Raw genomic sequence first — 22,692 nt, forward strand, 5'->3', positions numbered from 1 at the left:
AGCAAGCTTAAAAACAATCAAATGTTCCTCGAGCACCTGTTTAGCCAAAATAAGTCACCTGGTCAAGTGTTAAATTTTTCATTGCTCCCTCAAAAATGATCACTTCAAACACGGTGGGTTCCGTGATTTCTCTCTGGCTAAAAAGGTCATGTCGCCTAACGTTATGTTTCTTTAAACACGATATACCAAAAACTGTATATGGATTTATATTTTTCTAGTCATTCACTTTGTTTGCCAACATCAATAAAGCCGCAAGTACCTTGCTGATTACAATTCCTATACGTCCCTTTCCAACATTTATCACCGGACTTTTTCCTTTTATTGATAACCAAGATATTTTCTTTCTTAAAGAGTCGTAAGACCATGACTTATGTAACCTGTCTCATTATCAAGTTTACTCTGTCACAGACAAAGATTATTTTTTCCGATTTCCCAGTAAACATTTGGGTCGCATCGTTCATGGTTTATGCTTTTAATGGGTCAATGATTCTTCAATCAGGTGTTTACAGAAATTGAAGAGTGCAGATTAAACATTTTTAAAACACAAGAAGGAGTCAACAAAGGATTCCGGCTTTTACTGCCCCTTATACATATCCTAAAATGTGGAGGGGGAGAAGGAGGCGGGAGCCCGGGAGAAAAAGGGGTGGGAAGCGGGAGAAGGGAGGGTGGGAAGCAGGATTCCTAAGGTGGCGGGAACTGGGAGAAAACAAGTAAAATTTTGCAATGTTTCGTTATATTTCGCAATAGATATGGGACAAAGAGGAGTGCACCACTACGGAAAGGGGCGGGAAGCAGGAGTTAGTGGTACAGCCGTACAGGAGGCGGGAGGTGCAGACCCCCCTGTCCCCACCCACTAAAATCGATGGGGAGCTGACATAACGTGTTCGCAAAAGTACAGCGAATCAGAGAGCTAGTGCTCGCGCTGATACCAAACTTACGTAACCTCTTAAAAAGTAAACAAGCGATGATAACCAGGCTTGGACGACGCGTCGGTGTTCAATTTGCTCTCACGTGATTAAAGTTTCCATGGCAACCATTATATACCTAAAACGATTTGCGACAGGTACGCTTTGGAGCCAGGTGGGTCAGCGATGCAAGCATTAAACTCCCTTACTGTAAATGATCTAATAAACGCCCGGGGGTCCTGAGGCGGGCGTTAAATAGATATGAGGTGTTTATTAGAGAGAGGCGTTTATTTCAATTTTACTATAACAAAATCAACAAAACAAAAATATATATGCGTATTTTGCTCGGGGAATAAGCTGGAAAACAGAGTGCGAATGGGACTCGCTAATCTAATCTGCGCTTATGCATCTTACTGGTCGTTGCCATTTCAAATGTTACTACACTGAAGAGGACCGTTAAGGTCGAAAGGCCTATGTAGTTTATTAAAATCGTAGCTGTATGGCGATACACAATTTGTTCTTTTTAGTATAGTTCGATGTCGATGTCTTCATCGTCATCGGGGTCAAACATGTTGGCATCGCTGGCCTTTTCGATGCTCGAGTCAAGCAAAAACTAAGCCAATTGCGTTATTTTACTTTGTGGAGCGTTTCCTTGGTTTTCGAGGCGATTCATAGAAGACGTCTATTGGACATGGGGCGTTTATTAGAGAGGGGCGTCTAATACAAATTTTACACGTCAGGAGAGGCGTTTATTGGATACGAGGCGTTTATTTGAGAGTGGGCGTTTGTTAGATCATTTACGGTAATAGCATAAGTCACTCAGGGTTGTTGCGTGGTTACATTACACCCCAATTGTAAATATAGTATTCTATGCTATTTAATTCACGGGCGCTCAGTTATATCCTGGGTGGAGAGAAGCACTTTCACCAAACCAATACAAACAGGTAATCGAAAAGTACTCTTAACACTGAGAAGTTAATGCTAATTATTGCAGGCACGCAGGATCATTTTGGTTGATTTTCGCATGATTCCCTTATATTTCAGGGGCTAAGCTAACGACTACAGCAGTTATTACATTGTATAGTTATGGCTGACTTTTACTACATTGTACGATCGAGTAAGTGTACTTTAGTTCCCACTCGTCAGCTCTGCATTAGCCTTCACTAATTCCATTAACGATTAAATTGGTATGGAAGCAGAATATACAAATGAAAATGAATTCCCTAGATCTACCTATACAAGAATAAAACATAATTTAGGACGCTTTCCATTAGTCAGAACTGGCCGGCCATATCGGTTTATTCGAGAACAGAATTCTTTTTTTTAACAGATTTGTCTTGTCACATCAGTCAATACATAAATATTATAAATTGGTGGATTTTTGGGAAGATGTTGTGCAAAAGGCTCATTTCACATTGAAAACCACCGGACCCACCGGCCAGTTTTGACGAATGGAAAGCGCCCTTAGAAAATGAAATTCATGCTTCGTACAGAAAAATGTTCTTGTACCGCCCTCAAAATGAATCAAATTATAATTGTGGAATTTTTTGCCTTGCAATAGAATACAACTAGACCCAAGAAACCTACTACTGCATTTTGCACCATAAGCAAATATTAAATATGGAAAGTCATTTCCAAATTCACAATTACGTGAAATTTTCATATTCAATTGAAGTATTAATTCAATTAAAGTATTATTAAAAAACGAAATAAATTAACAGCTTGAAAATATTATTTAAGTTAACAAGCTACATAACCGGGCAATTTTTTCCTTCCTTGTACGGGTTTCCGCCCGCGGGAATCCCTTGAAGAAGACAATCGTCCCGAGCATTTTCTAAACAGTAGTTCATAATTTCCTCGGCTGATCTGGAAACTTTCATTCGCTGCATTTTCGCTTGCCTACGAAGGAGGTCAACAGTTTCTTTTAGAGCGGATTTCTTGGCAGGTAGTGAGCAAGAGTTCTGTTTTGAAGGAGAAGACATCGTCTCCAGGTTTTCTATGAAATTCTCGCTGCAAATAAAACCAAAATAATGCGGTAAGAATTTATTGTTTCAGTACGGGTAAAATAATAATACGTTACAGTAAAAACCCGCGAGTAAGAACCTGTTTGACTAAAATTTGCAAATTAGATACCATTTTTATAAGAACCTATTTAGCCTCAAATTTGGAAACGGGTTCTTATTTTCAAAAATTGATTGAAAATTTGTACTTTTGGGGAATAAGTTTGGACAAAGCGTAACTGTGCATGTATATCATGTCATATTCTAAATGATCAGTGCTTCATTTTTACATAAGCACTTATGTGGTATGCAAATTCTATACAAGGAATAGGCCGAATACCACTAAAATCTCTATAACAATATTGAATTTTTTCTCCAGAAATTAAGAACCTATTAAGAACCTAATTAGCTTAAATTTTTGTTAATAACCCTTTATATAAGAACCTGTTTAGGCTAACCTGAAAAATAATTACTGTATTGTGAAGAAATTATTCAACATGACACGAGCGTGGAACAAAAAAAAAAATCTGAGTCCCCGACGGGAATCGAACCCATGGCCTCCCAGATACAGTATGCAGGACGCGTGTCATATATCAACCTAGTAAATGGCCCAGCTCACAACGAGTCTCTCGTAGCTCAGTTGGTTAGAGCGCCCAACCGGTATCTGGGAGGCCATGGGTTCGATTCCCGTCGGGGACTCAGATGTTTTCTTTGTTCCACGCTCGTGTCATGTTGAATAATTTCTTCACTATTTATTACCGAGCTTGAAATTTACTGCAGCCCCCCCCCCCCCCCCCCCCAGTGCCGAAATTTTTCGGGCAAAATGCTTAGAATTCGGGCAACGAGCCTAGAGAAAAAAATAGAAAATAAGCCGACCAATCTCAACATAACTTTCAAAATGAATTACATCAACAGAAAAAGTATTGGAAATATACCGAACTTTGTGATTCAAAAGTCCAAATTTTTCATTAATTTGCTTTCGTTTCCTCTCGCAAATTGCTATAATCATGTTCGAGTTTTCTTGCAAATTCTGCGTGGCCCCTCAGTTTGATTTAGTTTCAATCAGCTTTTCCATAGCTTGAGCGTTTGCACGCGGTGGATCCAGCCGTGATGTTTTTGACTCAAGTATTAATAAGTTCTCAAAACTTTCAACGAAATGTTTTAACCCATTCATCCCTGAATGTTTCACACGCTTTAATTTTGTAGAACTTTTAAGTAGGGGAAAAACAATACAAATTGGCTCCCCCCAAATACTTTAATTTTTGTTGAACTAGAGCGAATGAATAAAATATTTCCGAAGAAAAAGGATTCAATACATTGACACCTTCGGGCAACGCCACGAAATTAATTTAAGAACTATAAGTTTTGTACACGACTATTTCAATGCACGTTCCGTTGTCCATTTTATATTCCTCTTTATTCGGCTTTCAACCCATGCCATTTTTTTTTCGGGCAATAAGGTGCTCGCCCTCCCAGGTACGAAGGTGTCCGTACGCCTATGGTGACTTGCACCGTTTAAGCCTTTTTAAGCCCCCTTTGAAAATTTAATTTCTTTCAATACCGTATTTATTCGATTAAGCGCCCTGGGCGCTTATTAAATTTTTGGACCTTGAGAGTGGGCGCTTATTCGAGGTGGGCGCTTATTCGAGGCTGGGCGCTATTAAGTTTTCACCATTTTTAGCAAGTAGTATTTTTATTTTGCAAGAAAACAATGTATAATAACTAAACGCGAAGATGTACCAAAACAGAATTTTAACTGTTCATTAAAAGTTTCAGTAAAAAGACTAAAAAAACTCGGTCTTCGGGGTAGCCTCTTAGTAGTACTTAGTCAAATTCAATCTCAACTTCAATAATAATCAAAATTCCTCTTGTTCCCTTTTTTAAGCGGGTGGGGGTGGGCGCTTATTCGAGGCTGGGCGCCTATTAACTTTTCCTACCTTCAGGGTGGGCGCTTATTCGAGGTGGGCGATTATTCGAGGTTGGGCGCTTAATCGAATAAATACGGTAAGTCCCTTTCCAAGATGGTAGGCGAACACAGTTTATGAAAATAACAGTAAGACAACTTTACCATATTCACCTTTGTAGCTATTGTTTTGTGACAGTGTGTTACCAAACAGTGTAAAAACACTGAAAGTTCTACTTTTTTGTTTTAAAAAAGCCCCCCTCTCTATCAAGTTCCCTTCCTCCAGAGCTCTTCTCCCCCATCATCCCGGGGGCTTTATAGATCTTTTACAGTATTTCAGTACCAAGGTGATATTTATTTGTACTTGATGAAATCCATTTTTTTCCTTTTTGCTTTTCTCTTTTCTTTTACCCCTTTGTTCGCAGATTTATTTCCTATTATACTGAAATATCGATGAAGCTAAATAAGTAAGTGCCTTGTCGTAGTTCCCTTAAGCTGTTAAACCCTGTCACACCACATAGACCACAACTGAATTACAGAAAGTGGCCATTCTAGCTCTTCGGCACCAAACATGCCCCCATATTGTTTCCTAGGGAAATAACGCCTCCCCTCTGCTCTGTCAAACACCATAATTTCAAATGAAAAAGAAATAAGTCGTCTCAGTCTTTGACGGAAACCCTGATTGGCTACTGTGAGCAAGCGACAACCAATCACGAGCTGGGAAAAAATAAATATAAGAAGAGATCAAGAGACGCCTGTTTTTTAAGGCTAGTGCCTGCCACCTTGGCTGTAAAACAATGCACATTTTTAAGTTTGTTTAAAAGGTCAAGTGATTGAAAAGTCTTCGCATTTATCTTGTCACATCCGCTTGAGTTGAGTAATGATTTAAGCGTCTTACAGACGGACATTTAATTCGTTTTGCTATTTGTATTTATCTTGACAAAGTAGTCGATTCTGCAAAGTATTATCCAACATGCGTCTGTAATTACAAGATAAATAAAGCCTATCGCCAGCTAGGCTCTGGTATACAGCATTGCGTGGTCAAATAAGTACACAAGAATTAAAGTAGATTTTGCCAAGAATATCATTATTTTCTTAAATGTCTGTTTTGAAATTTTGTTGAACTGAATTGAAATACAAAAACTAGCATATTAACTTGTCATCGGGCTAGGCGTTCAATGGATTTCTTTTCAAAGCAAAGCAGCATTTCGACATAAAAAAATTCATCATATTTATATTCTGATCAATGCAAAATATGCAAAGTAAAAAGCTTTCCAAGATCAATTAAGGTGGCGTCGCGTGTGCGATAAAAACGTTTTATTAAAATCCACAACTGCTCCGATAACATCTTGGCCATCTGCTTCGTTCTCACAATACAATTTGACAATTTGTCTATATCACCTGGTAAATCAGTGCTATTGTTTAAAAATCTTCGTATTTGCATTGATAGGTTACAACAGTTCTGTTCACAACAGTCTGCTATCTGGGTCCGATTTCTGGAACCCGATTTCAAGCGCCGATTTCTCGAACTTCCCGTATATAATTTCAAACCAAAAGTCGTTTTGATGGGATTTTCTTAACCTGCCCCGTTACGCAAGCTAGGATTCTCTTCATGCGGTCATACACTATAATTTGATTCCTCCCATTTTTTTAACTCCAATTTTTTCAAACCAAATTTCGTTCCCCTTGGCGTTTCGAGAAATCGGGATATCTTCAAGGTATCTTCAATAATCAACAATCTGCAACAATAAAATCAGCGACAAAAAAACTCAATCTGCCCTGATAAAATGGCTCAAAAGGACTGTGCCACGGCTTAGTAAAGTTTATTTTATTAAGTTTTGCCAAAAACTCGCTATAAGACTTAATGTTTAAGAAAAAAATACTTCTTAGGATCTTAATGACAAAACCAAGCTCCATTACAAACAAATATGTCTCCCGGGCGTTATAATTTAAAGTTGCAATCAAACTAGATTGACTTTGAAAACTGTTCAGCTTAACAGTATTTCAAAAACCCATATCGCAATCCGTATCAATTTTATTCACCTTTAGCCACCGGTAACTTCTTTTGTATCTGCTGTGTTATTTAAATATTGCTTCACTGTTTTAAGCAGTTATTTTTATATTTCACTGAAATTGATGGCTAAATTTGACCAAAATTCGTGACACAGTTCCTTTAAATGTCATGTCATTTGATACGAAGAAGTTATTGAATAAAGTCACCCTTTCATTCTTGACACTGTTTGCCATGTTATTTCTCAATACCATCTCAATACATTACCAAACAAACAAGTAATGACAATAATAAAAAATCTATCAATAGCCAGAGGTAATATTTTTCTTGGCTTAACACTACACTTGACGTAGAATTAGTTTTATTCTTTATGGAGAATTAATTTCTTCGAGTGTTGAAGTGGGCCTTCATTTATTTGTACTTATCTTGTCGGCCGCCTTCAAGTCTAGTTGCCACTTTATATCTCTCAGTGTCATATTATTTGGTTGAGCGTGAACACATATGGTAAATAAATGTCTCAATCATTATATGGACTTTTGCTGTTATCCAGAAGCTTTTTGCAGAAGAGAAGTGATTTTGAAAGATGCATGAATACAAAGATAAGATAGCAACATCCTAAAGGTGATGATGTTACATGAGGCGATTTTTAACAGCGACTTTTACATATTATACTAGACGACTTTTGACTCGTATAACAATGTTGCAGGTTTTTGAATGAAATTTAAAACCCTGCACCGGCCAATGCCATTGCCGCAATATAACACTTTGGGTTAAAAATCGCTCGGGGTACCATACTACACGGAATCGATTTTTAACGCAACAATGGTGCGTTAAAAATTGTTGTTAAAAATCGTCACTTGTGCTATCACCTTATAAATAACTACAGCAACAGCGGCAGCGAGAGCAGCAGCTGCAGCAGCAACAACAACAATAACAACAATAACAACAATAACATACATAAGCAGATCAAAGAGAGAAACAATAAGATACAACAACTTCTTCTTTTTGCAAGCTTTAAATAAAAAAATATTGTCAACATTCTCCTTACTGATTCATTAGATTTCTCTTGTTGTCAGTTTTGAGAATTTTGTTCTTCATCAAGACAAAACAATCAAGTAGATGGTTTATCCACTCAGTTACCTGTACGATCACGTTTTGAAAAACAATGGTCATAAGAATTAACATGTACTAAAATTTGTTTTGCTAGAAATTTCATTTTTCCTTTGTTATACGTCAAAAATTACTACTTAAAATGCCGGAGTTTTGACGTGACCAATGAACCAGCGTGTTCTACATAGAGTGGAAAGTACAATATTTAAATTTGTTTCGATTTTTAAACTAGACAAAATCTGATGTTTTCAGTATCATTGGTAAAAACTGTTGCTCTATTTTATAATAAGGAACTGTTTACTGTTCACCAGCGAAGAAGTAAAAAAAACGTGACATACCTTAAATTCGAGACAGAAAATGAAGTTGTAGTCTTTTCTCAGTTAAACAAAATTTGCAAACCACCTTTATTCGAATTTTAAATTGATTCTTGACAACAAAACCAAAGCTCACAGTGCTGCGTAACATATATCTCTGTTATTGAAGATCGAAAACGTTTTAGTATTTACCTGGTCTCTTGTACGCAGCGCCGTTATTGACTCAGAAAGGTAAATAATCGAATCGGTACTATCGTTTGAAAAGAAAAAAGAAATATATACACGAATATTCGCGAATATTTGCCATAAATACTTGCAATGAAAAAGCTAAGATTGACCAAAGCGACGAGTGCTTTCATCAGGTCGTGTTTAAAATTTATCTTTTGATTTGAATTTTTTGAATATATATTTTTAAATAATACTTCGCTGGCCATTAACTGCGAAAGCGGTGTTTAAAAGTTAAACGCAATCGATGGAAATTAAAAAAAAAAAAAAACTTAAATGCACATGACTCCTCGCACTAAAATGAAGTAAAGGCACTTTAACATGACAGCGGTTTTTTATGATTTAAGATAAGAAAAATGATATGTGAAAGAAGCGTTTTCATTCATTACCTTTCACAATCTCGGCAAATCTGCTTTGTCGTCTACAATTCGATCCCGAATGTTTTCAGCTGTGGTCGGCTTTCCTTGTTTACCAATAAAATTCTTCACTTTGAAAGGTTTCCTTTTATTGACACACACGTACGGGCAAATCCTTTTGAACCAAACAAAATCGGAGCTCCTTCGTATACTTTTTTGTCTTCCAAAAGTAATAAAGATCCTCGGTTCTAGAAGTCGGGGCCTCGCGGCGATATAAACTTTCAACTGTATTAGAATTGTTGCGTCTGCTGTGACCGTAAAAGGCGAGACGCGGTCTTGACTTGAAGATTAACCGTTTTTTAAAGCAACATCAGCGATGTAGAATCTCCATTTTACACTTTTCAATCCATGCGTCGGTTCAGTTTTGGAATCAGTGTTTCGTTTACCGTTTTTTTTTTGCAGACTTCCCCTCGCCGCAGTTTTAAATCAAGAAATACAACAGGCTAACCGCTCGGACACCACGCAGTTAGGTTATCTATCAGCAAAACCGAGTAAATCGCTATTCGTTGGAGGTAGTGTAAATGCTCCCTCGGACAGGTCGATTTTTGACGTGCTTTCCAAAAAAATATGCTTGTTCTGTTTGCGGTCACAATTCTAAATTCATTTTACTTATGCTTGTCTGAGAGTGCATATTAATTTTGAAGGTGGCTATCTATCTGGCGAGATTTGCATATGAACTGTCAGCAAAGACAAAAAACTCGAGCGATCGGCGATTAATTCATCAAGACCATCAACGAATTAAAGCTAAAGGCGGAGACAACGTTTACATTTCGTGTCTTGGCGAAAAACTGTGATTAGGTAGATTACTTCCAAACAAAAAAATGTCCACTTTAGAGAAAGAATTAATCGAAAGTTGCCATTTGGCGTCGCTGAAATTCAGAGTCAGCGAAGATAACACTTGCGTACTCACCTTTGTAAATACAGATGCTTTCGGCTACCAACAAATGTTTTCAACACGGTCCGGGTAATTTTCACAACAAAGACGCCGCCAGGAGAGATTGACACATCGGTAAATGGTATATAAAAAAGTTAAAATGCCCAAGAGTTTTAAGAAAACGTGTTCATTAGCTCTTAGAATTTCTCGACCTAACTTTGCCCACGTTCAAAATTCAACTGAATGCCAGTTTGCCCATGAGCGTCAAGTATTGCTATTGGTTACCCGTTGACTGCGTCTATGAATCGATCATTTCTGTCGGAAAGCAAACAAAGATCACTGGGAATTACAGTAAGTCCGGCATTTTCATGAATTTTTGAAGTTATGGTTTGGTGCGTAGCACACACAGTGAGTTTGAATGAACTCATAACATGTAATCGCTATCAAATATTAAAAACAAGCTCGATTAATTTTTTTCTCTGTTTGCGTTCAGTATATTCGTGTGAAATATAAAAAAACCGAATTGACAACATTGAGTTTAAACAGCGAATTCGCTCTTTATAGCCAGAAAACCCGACCAAATATCGAGAAAATTGGAAAGCTTTCGTTCATTCTTATTTCCATGAGTTTATTAGCGTACGTAACTCAAATATTATGCAAATCCGTCCATTGAAACATTGTTATTGAAAGAATATATGAGACAATTCGGGGACAGGTGGTTTAACTAGGTTTATAATAAAGTCCGCCAAAATTTACCTAATAACTTCATGTTCGCCGACGTTTTTTTGTTCAGTTTTTTTTTTTATGCGATGTTCTCCTCACCATATGTCTTTTCTTACGCGTTCTGCGCAGTCCAAAATCGAACGCAGGTCAAGTTTATTTACAATTTATGTGTGTTATTGAGCATGCTCAGAGCTAAATGCACTCACCATCTCAAGCCAGAGACCGCGGGCTCAGTCAAGTCTGATTTTTGAGCATGCGTAGAGTTCTCGTTATTGATTACCAGCCAATCAGGTTTGAGTGTAAACGACCGAAATTCTGTGAATCGCGAACATTCGAACTTGACCAAGGTTCGCGTTCTTGGTGCTGTCCATAATAAAAGCGGGCTCAGGGGACGAGATTGTCTTTGAAAGGAACTGTGTCGCGGATTAAAGCTAAATTTAAGCATGGGAAAATGACCATGTAATTTGTTGAAATATAAAAGTGACCTCTTAACAGTAACACACCAAATACAAAGGGAGGTAGGGATGGCCAAAAGCGACGAAGATTGAAACGGAACAAGATATAGGTTTTTGAAATATTGTTGGGCTGAACACTTTTCAAAGTTTATCTTGTTTACTTGTAACTTTAAATTATAACGCCAGGGAGACACATTTGGTTGCAATGAACCTAGGGTTTTGTCATTTAGATCCATAAAAGTAATTTCTTGGGAACCATTAAGTTTCACAGCGAGTATTTGGAAAAACTTGATAAAATAAACTTATCTCAGCCGTTACACAGCCCCTTTAAGCTTTTCGCACGAAATGAAAACGCTTAACTATGCTTATTCTTTTTTACATGACTCATTACAATTATTTTTGAAATTTGTGGAAAAAATACGTAAGGCGTGCAAAATTTGGGCAAATTTTAGACAGTTTCTCAGATTTTATTCAAAATATAATGTCAAATATTGTTAAAAAATAAACAATTAAAGCTTTGAATTTCAAGTCCCGGGTATGCATGTTAAGGAAAGCAAAACTCATTTTTGTTCTGAAAATGCACTGTCAAAAAGTCCCCCGAGTCTTTGATTTTGACCGGGGGATTGAAAATGAATTGCTGCCTCCATCGCAAGCTAGTTCCAGTCCAATACCGAGAATACGAATATGGTATATTCCCGTGGATTGCCCCGGTTCGCTGACCCGCGGGACAGCCGCCAAAACCCGCATGGCCTTCGCAACTTCTCTGTATCATAAAACACCGGTTCAGCGGGATTCCAAACGTAAAATAAAGTTTTTACCGATTAAAAACTTAAATTCACTCAGTTGAACATGCCTTTCAAAACACACTCGAGCGTGTGATAGAACAAATGAAGGATCGGATAGGGGCCGCGTCGAAGATGATCGCCTTTCCTTCATTGAGGGTCTATTACGGGAGGTCATACATTTCGCAAACCACCATTCTTTGTTCTTCCAAGACCGCAAAAAGCTTTCGTTTCTCCTAAAGACCAGAACTTCCGTAGTTTCTTGACCGTAAACCGCCAGATAAATAGGAATGTACCCGCAAACCGACACAAAATTGGCTAAACCGTCAAACCTAGTATAATAGACCCTCTTCATGCACATTCACATCTTAAACGCAACCTCTTTTTTTGCCCAGGAATCATTAAATATGATGTCTTAATTATTGTGACCTCTATGAAACGATCGTTATCAATTAGCAAGCAGGGTGATCTGCATGTCAGTCATGATCAATGAATCGGCTATGAGATAGGAAGGTGTAGAAATGGGGTAATTAAACTTTGCAATATTGCCAGGGGGTAACCTGTACTCGGCGTTTCTTTCCAGTGTTTTATAACAGGTAAAAGTTTGCTTTGAAGGCGACAAAACCGGTGGTTAAAGTGAAGGCGATAAAAAATTTAGCAAAAGGGACGTGAAACTCAAAATGTTACACAAATAGGGCAGATGTCTGGGGATTTATAACGCCGTCTATATGTTAATTCTGGTGAGTACATTCACACAGTTTATTTTCTGAGTATTCTATTTACATGTTGTTGAAAAATTGTAACGTTAGAAACGAGAAACATAGAACATATTAAGCATGCATCGCCTATCAGCGTTAAACCGCTCAAAAGTGCTCGAAGTCAGAGCGAAAAATGACATTTTTCGGAAAGGGTTTTAGTTGATTGACTGATTGTTTGGAGAACTCAACGCCACTAAAAAGCCAAATTGTTGGATGAACTGAGACCAATGAAACAATGTCCGTGTCCAGGAGAAACCTTTTTTGAGGACTGTGCATTTATGCCTTCAATCATATATACAATTGTTTATTTGTGATTGTTTGTGCGATGGTTTAATTTGTTTAAGTAATTTTTCATCTTGCCAAAAAGCAGGAGGTTGAACGCAGTCGCATACACAAAGACGAAAATAAATCTTTGACTGCAGAGGGCCACACAACGCGAAATTTAACTGCTTGACTGGTTTGTTGTCGGAAATGTCTGAAGACTGAGCGTAGTTTTCCCCCGGTTAAGGGTCATTATAAGAGGATAGCCCTGGCTTTGATGGAGACTAAATATATTTGTCTTATAGTTGCGACCATTGAGACCGTGTTAAACCAATTTGTTGCACTAGTATCGACCAATTCTCTTTAACTCGCTTTGTCACAGTGCTCCATATTCATATGCAGTTAAACTCCACGCAGCGACTCGTCGACGGATAAGATTTTTTAGAAAGATTCGACGAGTTGCGTGGCTAATTCAGATCGCGCTCAGGAATCAATATACATACCGACAGGCACTGTTCTTCTGGGAGGCGCGGTGGTTTAATTGTAAGCGCGCTCGGGTTTCGAGCCCTGACGGAGGCCACTGTGTTGTGTTTACAGGCAAGACATTTAACACCCATAGTGCCTCTCTCCACCCACGTGTATAAATAGGTTTCGGAGAATTTAATGTTGGGGGTAGCATTATTCCTTGGGCACTGGGGATGGGAATATTAAACCTTTTTGTACGTTAGAGCATTTTAATAGTAAGAGTGACGAATTGCCGTTTTTGCCGGAGCAGTAAGATAATGTTATACGTTTTTAGAAACCGAGCTCGAGGAAGGAGGTCTTCTGGTATACAGACCGAGCGATGCGAGGTCCGTACAAGAAATACCGAGGGCGGTCCCGTGCTAGTGGGAGTTGATAATTATTGTTATGTCTCTCTAAAGTTGCCATTTTATTACCCGCGTTTTGCCAGCCAGCCAAGTATTAACATCGTTATGATGGAGGTGGGGATTACGGGGAAATTTGGCTCCGGCTATCAGCGTGCGTGAATGCCAAGGGACGAGGAAAATGTGTTCTCGGGACTTCGATTTACCAGGATTCTGTTCAAATACAGTAAACTATTTGTAACTTTGACCAGGCTGAAGAATATCGTTTTTTATACCGGGGATTTCGTTATGAAAGTTCGTTATATCGGGTTTCACTGTAATAAAAACCAAGGAAACAATTTCTGAGACCTGGAAAGATATTTATAAAACTGAACACCGAGGACTGAATATGTATGTTGAAGCTTAGCACATTCATTTTTGACAGAGTGATGAATCTACCCTTCAAGAGTTTTCTTTCTCTTTCAATCGCCATTCTATTCTCAATGTCCTTTGGCAAGTCAGTATCTAAGACGAGAAAGGAAAAGACAAGTTCGCGGGCTTCTTACGACTGTAAGTACAAAGTTAAATAGAAAGTTACAAAACATCAAAAGTAGTTTTTACTCTTTAAAATTTCTTGCGAGTTGTATCATGTATCATGTTTGAATTCTTACAAATATCTTGCGATTGGGCATTTAACGATCAGATACTAACCTCGAAATTTTCGAGCGATAGAATTATCTAATTGTATTAATAGAATTCTCAGCAATTTACGTCCAATCGAGCAATTTTCAATTATTTCTGAAAAAGGCGGGCGCAAGACGTGATGGGAAGAAGGCTTTATTCCTCCCACAATACTTCGCGTCTTGCAATTTTCTCAAAAGAGACGACTGGCGACAAGTCACGAGCCCGTGCGAACTCGTGACTAACGGCTGATCATAGTATACGAATAGCTCAACCAATCAGATTGCAGCATTTGCATTAGTATACTACTAGATATATAGCTCTTGACCTTATCCTAGGGTTTGAAGTAACGATAATTATCGATACCGTAATACATTCAATGTTTTTTCTCGTGTGTTATTGGTCTAATCGCGTCACGTGATGTTGTCAAACATGTTGATATCACTTAGTTTTACAATACAATACATACTAGTTATGCAACACTTTCGAGTGGTATACTATGGAATATCCCACGAGTCACTTGTATTTTCTCAAAGGCGAGTGTGTATACCAAGAAAATACAAGTGACAAGTGGGTTATTTCATAGTATACCACGAGAAAGTGTTGTGTAACTATTTTATACCATGCCATAGAAAATACGCTTACTAAATTTCGTCGAGAATACAATCGCAGCGCACGATGGGAAGGTTGGGTTGAATACCGTCGAATATACAACGGCTTTTCTGTACTCTGATTGGCTGTATTTTCTATGGCATGGTATAAAATACAATACAATACAATGTTTAATGTGCTCCAGTTTTAAAAATGTACGTTATCTTTTCGAGGGTTCAGTTTTCGTCCCAAGCAAAACCCTTACTAAACTAGTAATAAAGCAAAGATCTTAACTTGTATGTCACTAACCAGGCTTTGTTCTTACGCTACTAATGATATCCAGTTACTAACCGTGACCTTTTTATACCTTGGTAGATGGAGAAACATGCTATGATGTCGAGCCAGAACGTTGTCAAAATTTCGATTTCTATTGCGGCACACGACCTCAATATATGAGCAAAAATTGCAAATTAACATGCAAGATGTGTGTTCCAGGTGAGATCCCGACGATTTCTTCATTGCCTAAAGTAAAATTTAGAAATTATTCCATGAGTTCACGTTATATTTATGAGTTGATAAAATAAGCAACGAGCGTGCGGCGCGAATGAAATGTTTTTGTGTCACCTCGGTTAAGGTCACACGAATTGTTATTCTATGTTTTTATTTTCATTTTCATTTTATTTATTTATTTTTAAATAAGATTGTTTTATTTCTATTCATTTCACTTGCCGTTTCACGCACTTGAATTTAATTAACTTTATTTTAGCATTGGTATTGTGTACAATCGTTTCATCATCACTCTGTTTGTCCTGTAAGTCCGGCACCTTATTCAGTAACAGAGTATTGAACTTTTGTTTGCATTTTTCCTTTCCCTTGTTATTTAATACATTTAAAATTGTGTTATTGTTCTCTTAGGTGATCCTGTGACCGACTTGTCTAGTAAATGCTTTGTAGATTTAGATAAACACCAAGAGACGCTCTGCGTAAAATCGGATTGGGCAAACACATGCCCTCACACCTGCAGAGGTACCTCTTAATCTAGTTACAACAGCTTTCGATTGATTCTGGAAATTACTGATACCATAAAATTTCGAAAAATAAGCCGCCCTCCAAAAGGAAACCAAAATGAACCCCCTCCCTAAATCTGAGACGCAAAAATTCTTTCGATGCAAGCAAAAGCCCCGGGGGGGGGGGGGGGGGGGCTACTCAAAAAAAGTTTTATACGGGGAGGCTCCGCCCCAAGTTCTAACCCCTTACCCTTTTATATACCATTTTTCACAGAAATTGTACCCCTTTCGTATGCCTTTAACTGAAAAAAGGTACCCCTTTCATATACAAAAGAGACATGGCGTGGACTTGAAATAGGACGTTTTCTTGTCATTTTTATGTAGCGCTTAATAAATTAAAATAATACAGCCATAAATAGCGTCCATTCGAAATATTTTAATTAAAGGCCCTTTTAAATAGCCAAATGACAGATTTCCCTACCCTTTCGTATACTTAACCTCGTGAAATCCCTACCCTTTTATATACCTGAAGCCTGAAAAAGGTATCCCTTTCGGGCGGAGCCTCCCCGTATAGGCCATTATAGGGAGTACCCCCCCCCCCCCCGGGCAAAAGCGCAAGCATAACAGCTCTTATTTCATCATGAAAACGGCCCTAACGCAAGCATTGGCAAAAGTGCAAGCACAAGCACATGTATCCATTTTTTTCTTTTCTTGTGCCTGGGCTTGTGGTCGCGTTCGTGTTATCCCGTGTAAAAACGAAACACCGCATAAACACGAGGAAATTTACGTCTGGTCCGTGTATGCTCAATTAAAGCACTCGTTCAAGATTCCCCTGCGTTTGAGCATTTGAGTCTTGCAACTAGTAAACATGATGTTCTTATGCTTGTGCTGACGTTCGTTTTCACTTGACACAAGTACTTATGCTTGCACTTTTGCTTGCGCTTTTGCTTGCATCGCTAGTGAAAACCAGGCTTATTGAAAAAGGATGAGATGCAGATTACCTCTATCATTTTTGTCAGGCCTACTAACAATTCGCCGGTACATGTTTACGCTCCTAAACGGAGAGAGGCACTGTGGGAGCGTCTTCCCAAAAACACAACCCTACTAACTGAAATGTGGTACATTATGAAACGCTGTAGTTTTTTTGTTGTATCATTTTCAGAATATATCTGTGATAACAGGGCTCAAGGTTGTGAGGCACTGGTAAGTAGCGGCGGCTGTCTGTCACAACACAAGTACATGACAGTGAACTGTAAGCTGGGTTGTGCCATGTGCACACCAGGTAAGTAAAACCATTTTACTGAAGTATGATTGGTTTAGAGAGAGGGCATTTATTATTAATTTTGTTTCCCAAGATCAACGAAGATTATCGGAAGGCCTCCGAAAGTTCCAAAGATGACCCTAATTTTGCCAACATTTCCCGGAAAAGCCCGAAGTTATACGTGCGATCACACCTTATTTTACCCTTTGAGATATAAACAAGCGTAATTAATTTGTTATCTGTAGTTTTAAGGAGTATAGCATATTTCCGTATTTCCGTAGGTGATTCGAAGAGGTTAGATATAAATAAATTCAGACGTCAGCCGCATAAAAGCCCATGCAAACGGAAAAACATCGCTTGCTAGCCTGCAGTACGGGCTTTTTTTTCCGTGGTCGCACGAATTATCGGTATTAGCAAGCGTTTGAGTAGATTCGTCGCTATGCAGCCTCACTCCTACTCCCTTGGACGCTTTTTAGATCTCTCCCCAAGCCTCTTCCGCGTTTGAATCCACGATGGCATTCGCCGAATCCAAATGCACTCGCTCGCTAAGACACGAGCAAGCAATTATAGGATAATCGCTTGCCTAAACGTTTCGTCGTTTGCTTCATTAGTAACCCCGTTTGCGCGCCAAGAAGCAATATTGGGAGACAGCTTTTCTGTGACAACGCTTGCGGGTCTCCTAGAACCGACGTATTATTTGAAAATATGATTAGAGAGAGAGAGAAGCCTTTATTAAAATAAGGTTTACTCCGTCAGCTTTACAATAAAAACTGTTATCATTAGAGGCCCTAGTAAAAAGTAAAAATTAAAAAGTCGCTAAAGGTCTTACAACGTACCTAAAATGGAAGTTAAAAAGATTAAAATATATAAGAGATACTAAGATATAAGCTAAAATTATGTTACATTTGAATAAAATCGAAAAAAATTAAAAATTACATTATTAAAATTAAGTCATATGTCCACCTTCTCTTGTGGACAAACTAATGGCACCAATTTTTGCTCAACATTTTTATTTAAATTTATAGGTGACCCCGTTATGGACGCATCAAGTGAGTGTAATCCAAAACAGTCTCTTTGCAATGACTGGGAATGGAAACAGATCTGTCCTCACACATGCAAACGTTTCCTTCACCCAGTTCCGGTTGCTACTCAAACAAACCCAGTATCACCTCAAGTATCATTACAACCTCAGCAACCACAGCCTCAGCCACAGCAAGTAGGTAGGGTGGTACAACCTCAGCAACCTCAGCAGCAAGTTGGTCAGATTCCTTCTCAGCCAGGATTGCCAGCTCAAATGCCTTCTCAAGCCCAAGCGCAGCAGCCAACACAAGTTCAACCACAGGTCCAACAAATAGCTGCAACTCAACCTCAAGTTTCGCCTCAGGTAGGCGCACAGACCTCGCAACTTCAACCGCAAGTGCAGCAAGCGACGATTCCTAACCCGTCCCAAGTGAACCCGGCAGTGCAGCCTTCTCAGGTACAACAGATTCAACAAACAGCTTCTCCAGTGATGCAGCCTTCACAAGTTCAGCCCCAGATTCAACAGACAACCCCTCAAGTGACTCCAGTGATGCAGCCGCAGATGCAGCAAGCAGCTGCTCAAGTGAACCCAGCGATGCAAACTTCTCAAGTTCAGCCTCAGATTCAGCAAACAAACCCTCAAGTAAACCCAGTGATGCAACCTTTACAAGTACAGCAAACAGTACCTGGAGCACAGCCCCTCCCTGTGCAACAGCAGGTACAACAGCCAAATCAGGTTCAGTACCCTGCTAGTCAGCAACAGGTACCCCAGACTTCTTATCAGCCTCAAGTGAGTGCAGGTACGTATGTTACTATTAACAGATAATACTTTTTGTTATTCAATAAATTGCCATCGGCGATGCCGATATATGGTCTGGAATCCCTTGTTATTACTATTCATAACAATTATCAGGCGATATAAGTAGTTTGCCAAGATTTCTCCGCCTTTTTGCAAAAGGTTGCATAACCACAGTGTGGCTAGCTGTAAAATGCGTGTTTTCGACAATTTGTTAAATAAAGGGGACTAAATAATTAGTCTTAATGCAAGACAGTCCTAACAATTGTTACAAATTCGACGTCATCGTCTTAGTATTAGGCGATACTTCGCGCGATTTCGTTGGACAATTGTTCATTTATCATTGACAACCATCAGTCTCGGGATGCTATGGTGTCGCGTGTTCGATAAAAGTTTTAGAACAGCGTCTGCTGTGGGTTAAAAGGCCGATTCGGGAGTGGCGGTCTTTTCCACACTGATAACAGATGTAGTCTGTCAATGATCCGTCTTCCTATACTAGTTAAAGCAATATGCGTACTTTGTACTGATAAAACACTTTTTGATACCGATATAGAGCGTGTACATAACGCGATAAATTATTTCAGTATTGTAGAGAATTGTATAACTTTCTATGTAAGTAAGCAAGTCTCTTGCTCCTGACAAACTGAATACCCAGTGGGGAAAGCTCAATTGCCAGCTATATGGACCAGGTAAAGTTAAAGCTCTTTCCAGTCACAGAGTAGTGCAATAAATCTGTTATCAACGGGGTGGTCGACAAACCCATGACCTTCCACAAACCGGTCGGACGTTCTACCAATGAACTGCAGGAAAACTCTTGCCGCGCTAGGCCATTTACTACTTTGTATATGGCACTCATCCTGCATGCTGCCAAGATCAGCTAAGTAAATCACTAACTACAGTTTCATGTTATCACACAGGCCAGGCCTATCAGCCTGTCGTTCAACAGCCCCAGCTTGGAACAGTTGGACCAATGAAAAAACAAAAAGAATCAAAACCAGCTAAAGCCACTGCAGTTGTCGAAAAGACAAATAATCCGAAGAAAACGGACAAGAAAGGAACAGCGAAAGAAACAGGCCCATCAGCTAAAGCCACTGCTGTTGATGAAAAGACAACTAATCCGGTTAAAACGGACAAGAAGGAAACAGCGAAAGAAACAAGTCCAACTAAAGCCATTGTTCTTAACGAAATGGCAAATAACCCGAAAAAAACGAACAAGGGAAGAGCGAAAGAAACAAGCCCATCAGCTAAAGCCACTGCTGTTGACGAAAAGACAAATAATATGAAGAAAATGGACAAGAAGGGAAAAGCGAAAGAAACAAGCCCAACTAAGGCTACTCTTCTTAAAGAAGAGGCAAATGATACAAAGAAACCGGACAAGATGGGAACAACGAAAAAAGATGATTCTCGTAGGAAGGTGATAACTGCTCAAGAGACTAAAGCGCAGGACAAAGAAAATAAGAGGACAGGCGAAAAGACGAAGAATCACGCAGAGAAAATCTATGAAAAGATGACTGAGGACATAAAAACACCATTGAAAGAGCAGAACGGATCAGCTGTAATGCCGATGAGGATAAAATCTAATAAAACGAATTGAGCATTTGATTGGTTAGATAAGTACGTGAGAAATGAGTTGGCCGAAGTTAGCGGAAATAGTTATTCTTACAAAGTTATTACGAGACACAAGTTAATTAAGCTCGATGGCCGATGAATTTTTTAACTTCAATTCGTCATTATCATTCATTCGTACAAGAAATGGTCAGTTGTCAAAAATGTTTAGATTATATCTTTATCAGAACATGTTTTAGCATCGCCTTAAATACATACTTGAAGTAAACATTTGATCGATAACGAGTATAGCAAAACGTGTTCGCGAGTAACGCGGTGTATGCTTCTGACTTCTCCCTTCTTCACGGATTTCCAAACCATTTTTAAAGGGGCAGTGTTACGAAAAGTCTCCTAAGTTTTTGTGTAAACTATGATAGAATTTTGAGGGTGTACTGAGTGATTAACAACGTAACCATTGAACAACAAAAGAAAGGCATTCATTCATTCTCCTAGGTGTGAATAAAATTAATCAGTGGTTTTTATGTGATTTCTTCTAAGTAACACTGTCAAACTTGAAAACGTCGGCCCAACTTTTTCCCCTTTTTAGGCCACTACTGTCATATCCGTCTGCTGCCAAACCACATTTTAGCAATTTTCATGACTAGTACAGGACATTTTAGCAAGGCCAGGCCACTATCAGTGGATTTCCAATTAATACCAACACCTTCATTGCATTTTCAAGTAGCACTAAATCATGGTGACACTGTCACTTTAAAAGAGCTATGATGTATAATTAATTTTAATGATTTATACTGAGACATATATACATTTGCTGATCAGCACTGCTCAAAAAAGGAAATAGAAACAACCCAAAAATAATTTTCAACCAAAACAAAAAATTGCAATTAAAGAACACTTACTAGAACTATAACTTCTTACTATGGAGAAAATATAGTAACAAATTAAAACCACGGAAAAGATAACTCATATGTATTCTCGCCGAGAAGAAAAGTCAAGAACTCGTATTTTACACATTTATAGCTTTTTTGAACCACAAATTTAAAATTAAGTAACAGTTACTGCATGTTAAAATACAAATACTGTTTAACAAAGAGTTGTATATGCATCTGTTTTTTGTTGAATGACGTCGACGGCTTGGCAAAAATTTTCCTGACAGCCGTTTATGGGAGCCACAAAATATACAACAGTTACTTTGTAATGGTATTGGTGAAAGCGAAAGTCGTCATGCAGATCACAACTTGACAAAAATATCCGAGGCTTAAGTAATTCACGAATACATTGATCGAATTGGTGATTTCCCTACCAATAACGTAATCGTAACTTGTCGGAAATTCTGGCGAGGGGGTCGGCCGAGTGGTGGCATAAGTCTGGTCACCGACAAAACAAAATCACGAACAAAACATGAACCAGGCCGTTCCCAGGCGGCCCGCATAATAACCTCTTGCTATAATCGAGCAAGAAGGCTGTACAGGGTAATGATGGTGGAAAGTCGCCGTAGGCAAAAACAACTGAAAACCAATATTACCGACAACAGTTTATTGCATGGTATTACGATAATTATAACATAAAAAGTACTTGATTTTGAATAACTAGAGCACTTTTCAATTGAGTGTCTTAAAACCAAAACCAAAGTTAGCACTCTCGCCAATCACAAAGGCCACAAACAATCCAGTGAACCAATCAAGACACACAGCAAGTACACAGTATGTGACTGGCGCGAACGCGGAAAAAAGTGCACGAGCGAGTCAAAATTGGCTTTGGTTTTTCTTTTGATTTTTCGAGGAAGAGGCTCGAGTTTTTTAAACCAATCACTAAGCGCAGTAAAGCAAAACCAAAGCGAATGCGAAGTATATTTGACGCTCAATTGAAAATCACTGCATTGTACAGAAATATTGTATAACACCAGAAGCATATGCTTCTGATAATACACATTTGAATCCTAAAAGGTAGGTTGACCTAACGAACGCATGTGTAGTTCATGACCAAGTAAAGGGAGTTATGTTTAGTTCTGCCGTGTTTTTTATTCATATTTTCGAACAGGCGCAAATGATTGAACTTCGTTTCAGACCCTGAATGGAGCGAACAGTCTATAGAACAATAAAGCAGATCTTTGCAACCCAAATTTACAGTTTTTTCGAATACTAGTCTGATGTTCTGATTTTACGAAGATTCCGGAAAAATTTCGATT

The 22,692-nt window shown here is 38.6% G+C and overlaps 1 protein-coding gene across 2 annotated transcripts; it reads left to right on the top strand.

Annotated features, from left to right (window-relative positions):
• Positions 1–9,997: 9,997 nt before the first annotated feature.
• LOC144636282 (uncharacterized) lies at positions 9,998–21,504 on the top strand. Of its 2 annotated transcripts, none has more exons than XM_078495454.1 (7): positions 9,998–10,109; positions 14,028–14,152; positions 15,230–15,349; positions 15,770–15,880; positions 17,024–17,143; positions 18,148–18,942; positions 19,856–21,504. In XM_078495454.1, exons 2-7 carry the CDS (start codon positions 14,032–14,034, stop codon positions 20,530–20,532), a joined length of 1,944 nt encoding a protein of 647 aa, XP_078351580.1. In that variant the 5' UTR covers positions 9,998–10,109; positions 14,028–14,031; the 3' UTR covers positions 20,533–21,504. The 2 variants fall into 2 exon arrangements, with proteins under 2 accessions (XP_078351580.1, XP_078351579.1); XM_078495453.1 differs by lacking the exon at positions 9,998–10,109 and adding an exon at positions 12,352–12,458.
• The last annotated feature ends 1,188 nt before the right edge of the window (positions 21,505–22,692 follow it).

Source organism: Oculina patagonica, chromosome 13 (assembly GCF_052425735.1).
Source record: "Oculina patagonica isolate OP01 chromosome 13, crgOcupat, whole genome shotgun sequence".
Lineage (NCBI taxonomy): Eukaryota > Metazoa > Cnidaria > Anthozoa > Scleractinia > Oculinidae > Oculina > Oculina patagonica.

Bases quoted from the DNA above. Each gene is read 5' to 3' on its own strand.
- LOC144636282 (XM_078495454.1), top strand. From the start codon at position 14,032: ATGAATCTACCCTTCAAGAGTTTTCTTTCTCTTTCAATCGCCATTCTA. The intron at 15,350-15,769 runs GTGAGATCCCGA...TTGTTCTCTTAG, and splicing joins ATGCAAGATGTGTGTTCCAG to GTGATCCTGTGACCGACTTG. The intron at 18,943-19,855 runs GTACGTATGTTA...GTTATCACACAG, and splicing joins TCAGCCTCAAGTGAGTGCAG to GCCAGGCCTATCAGCCTGTC.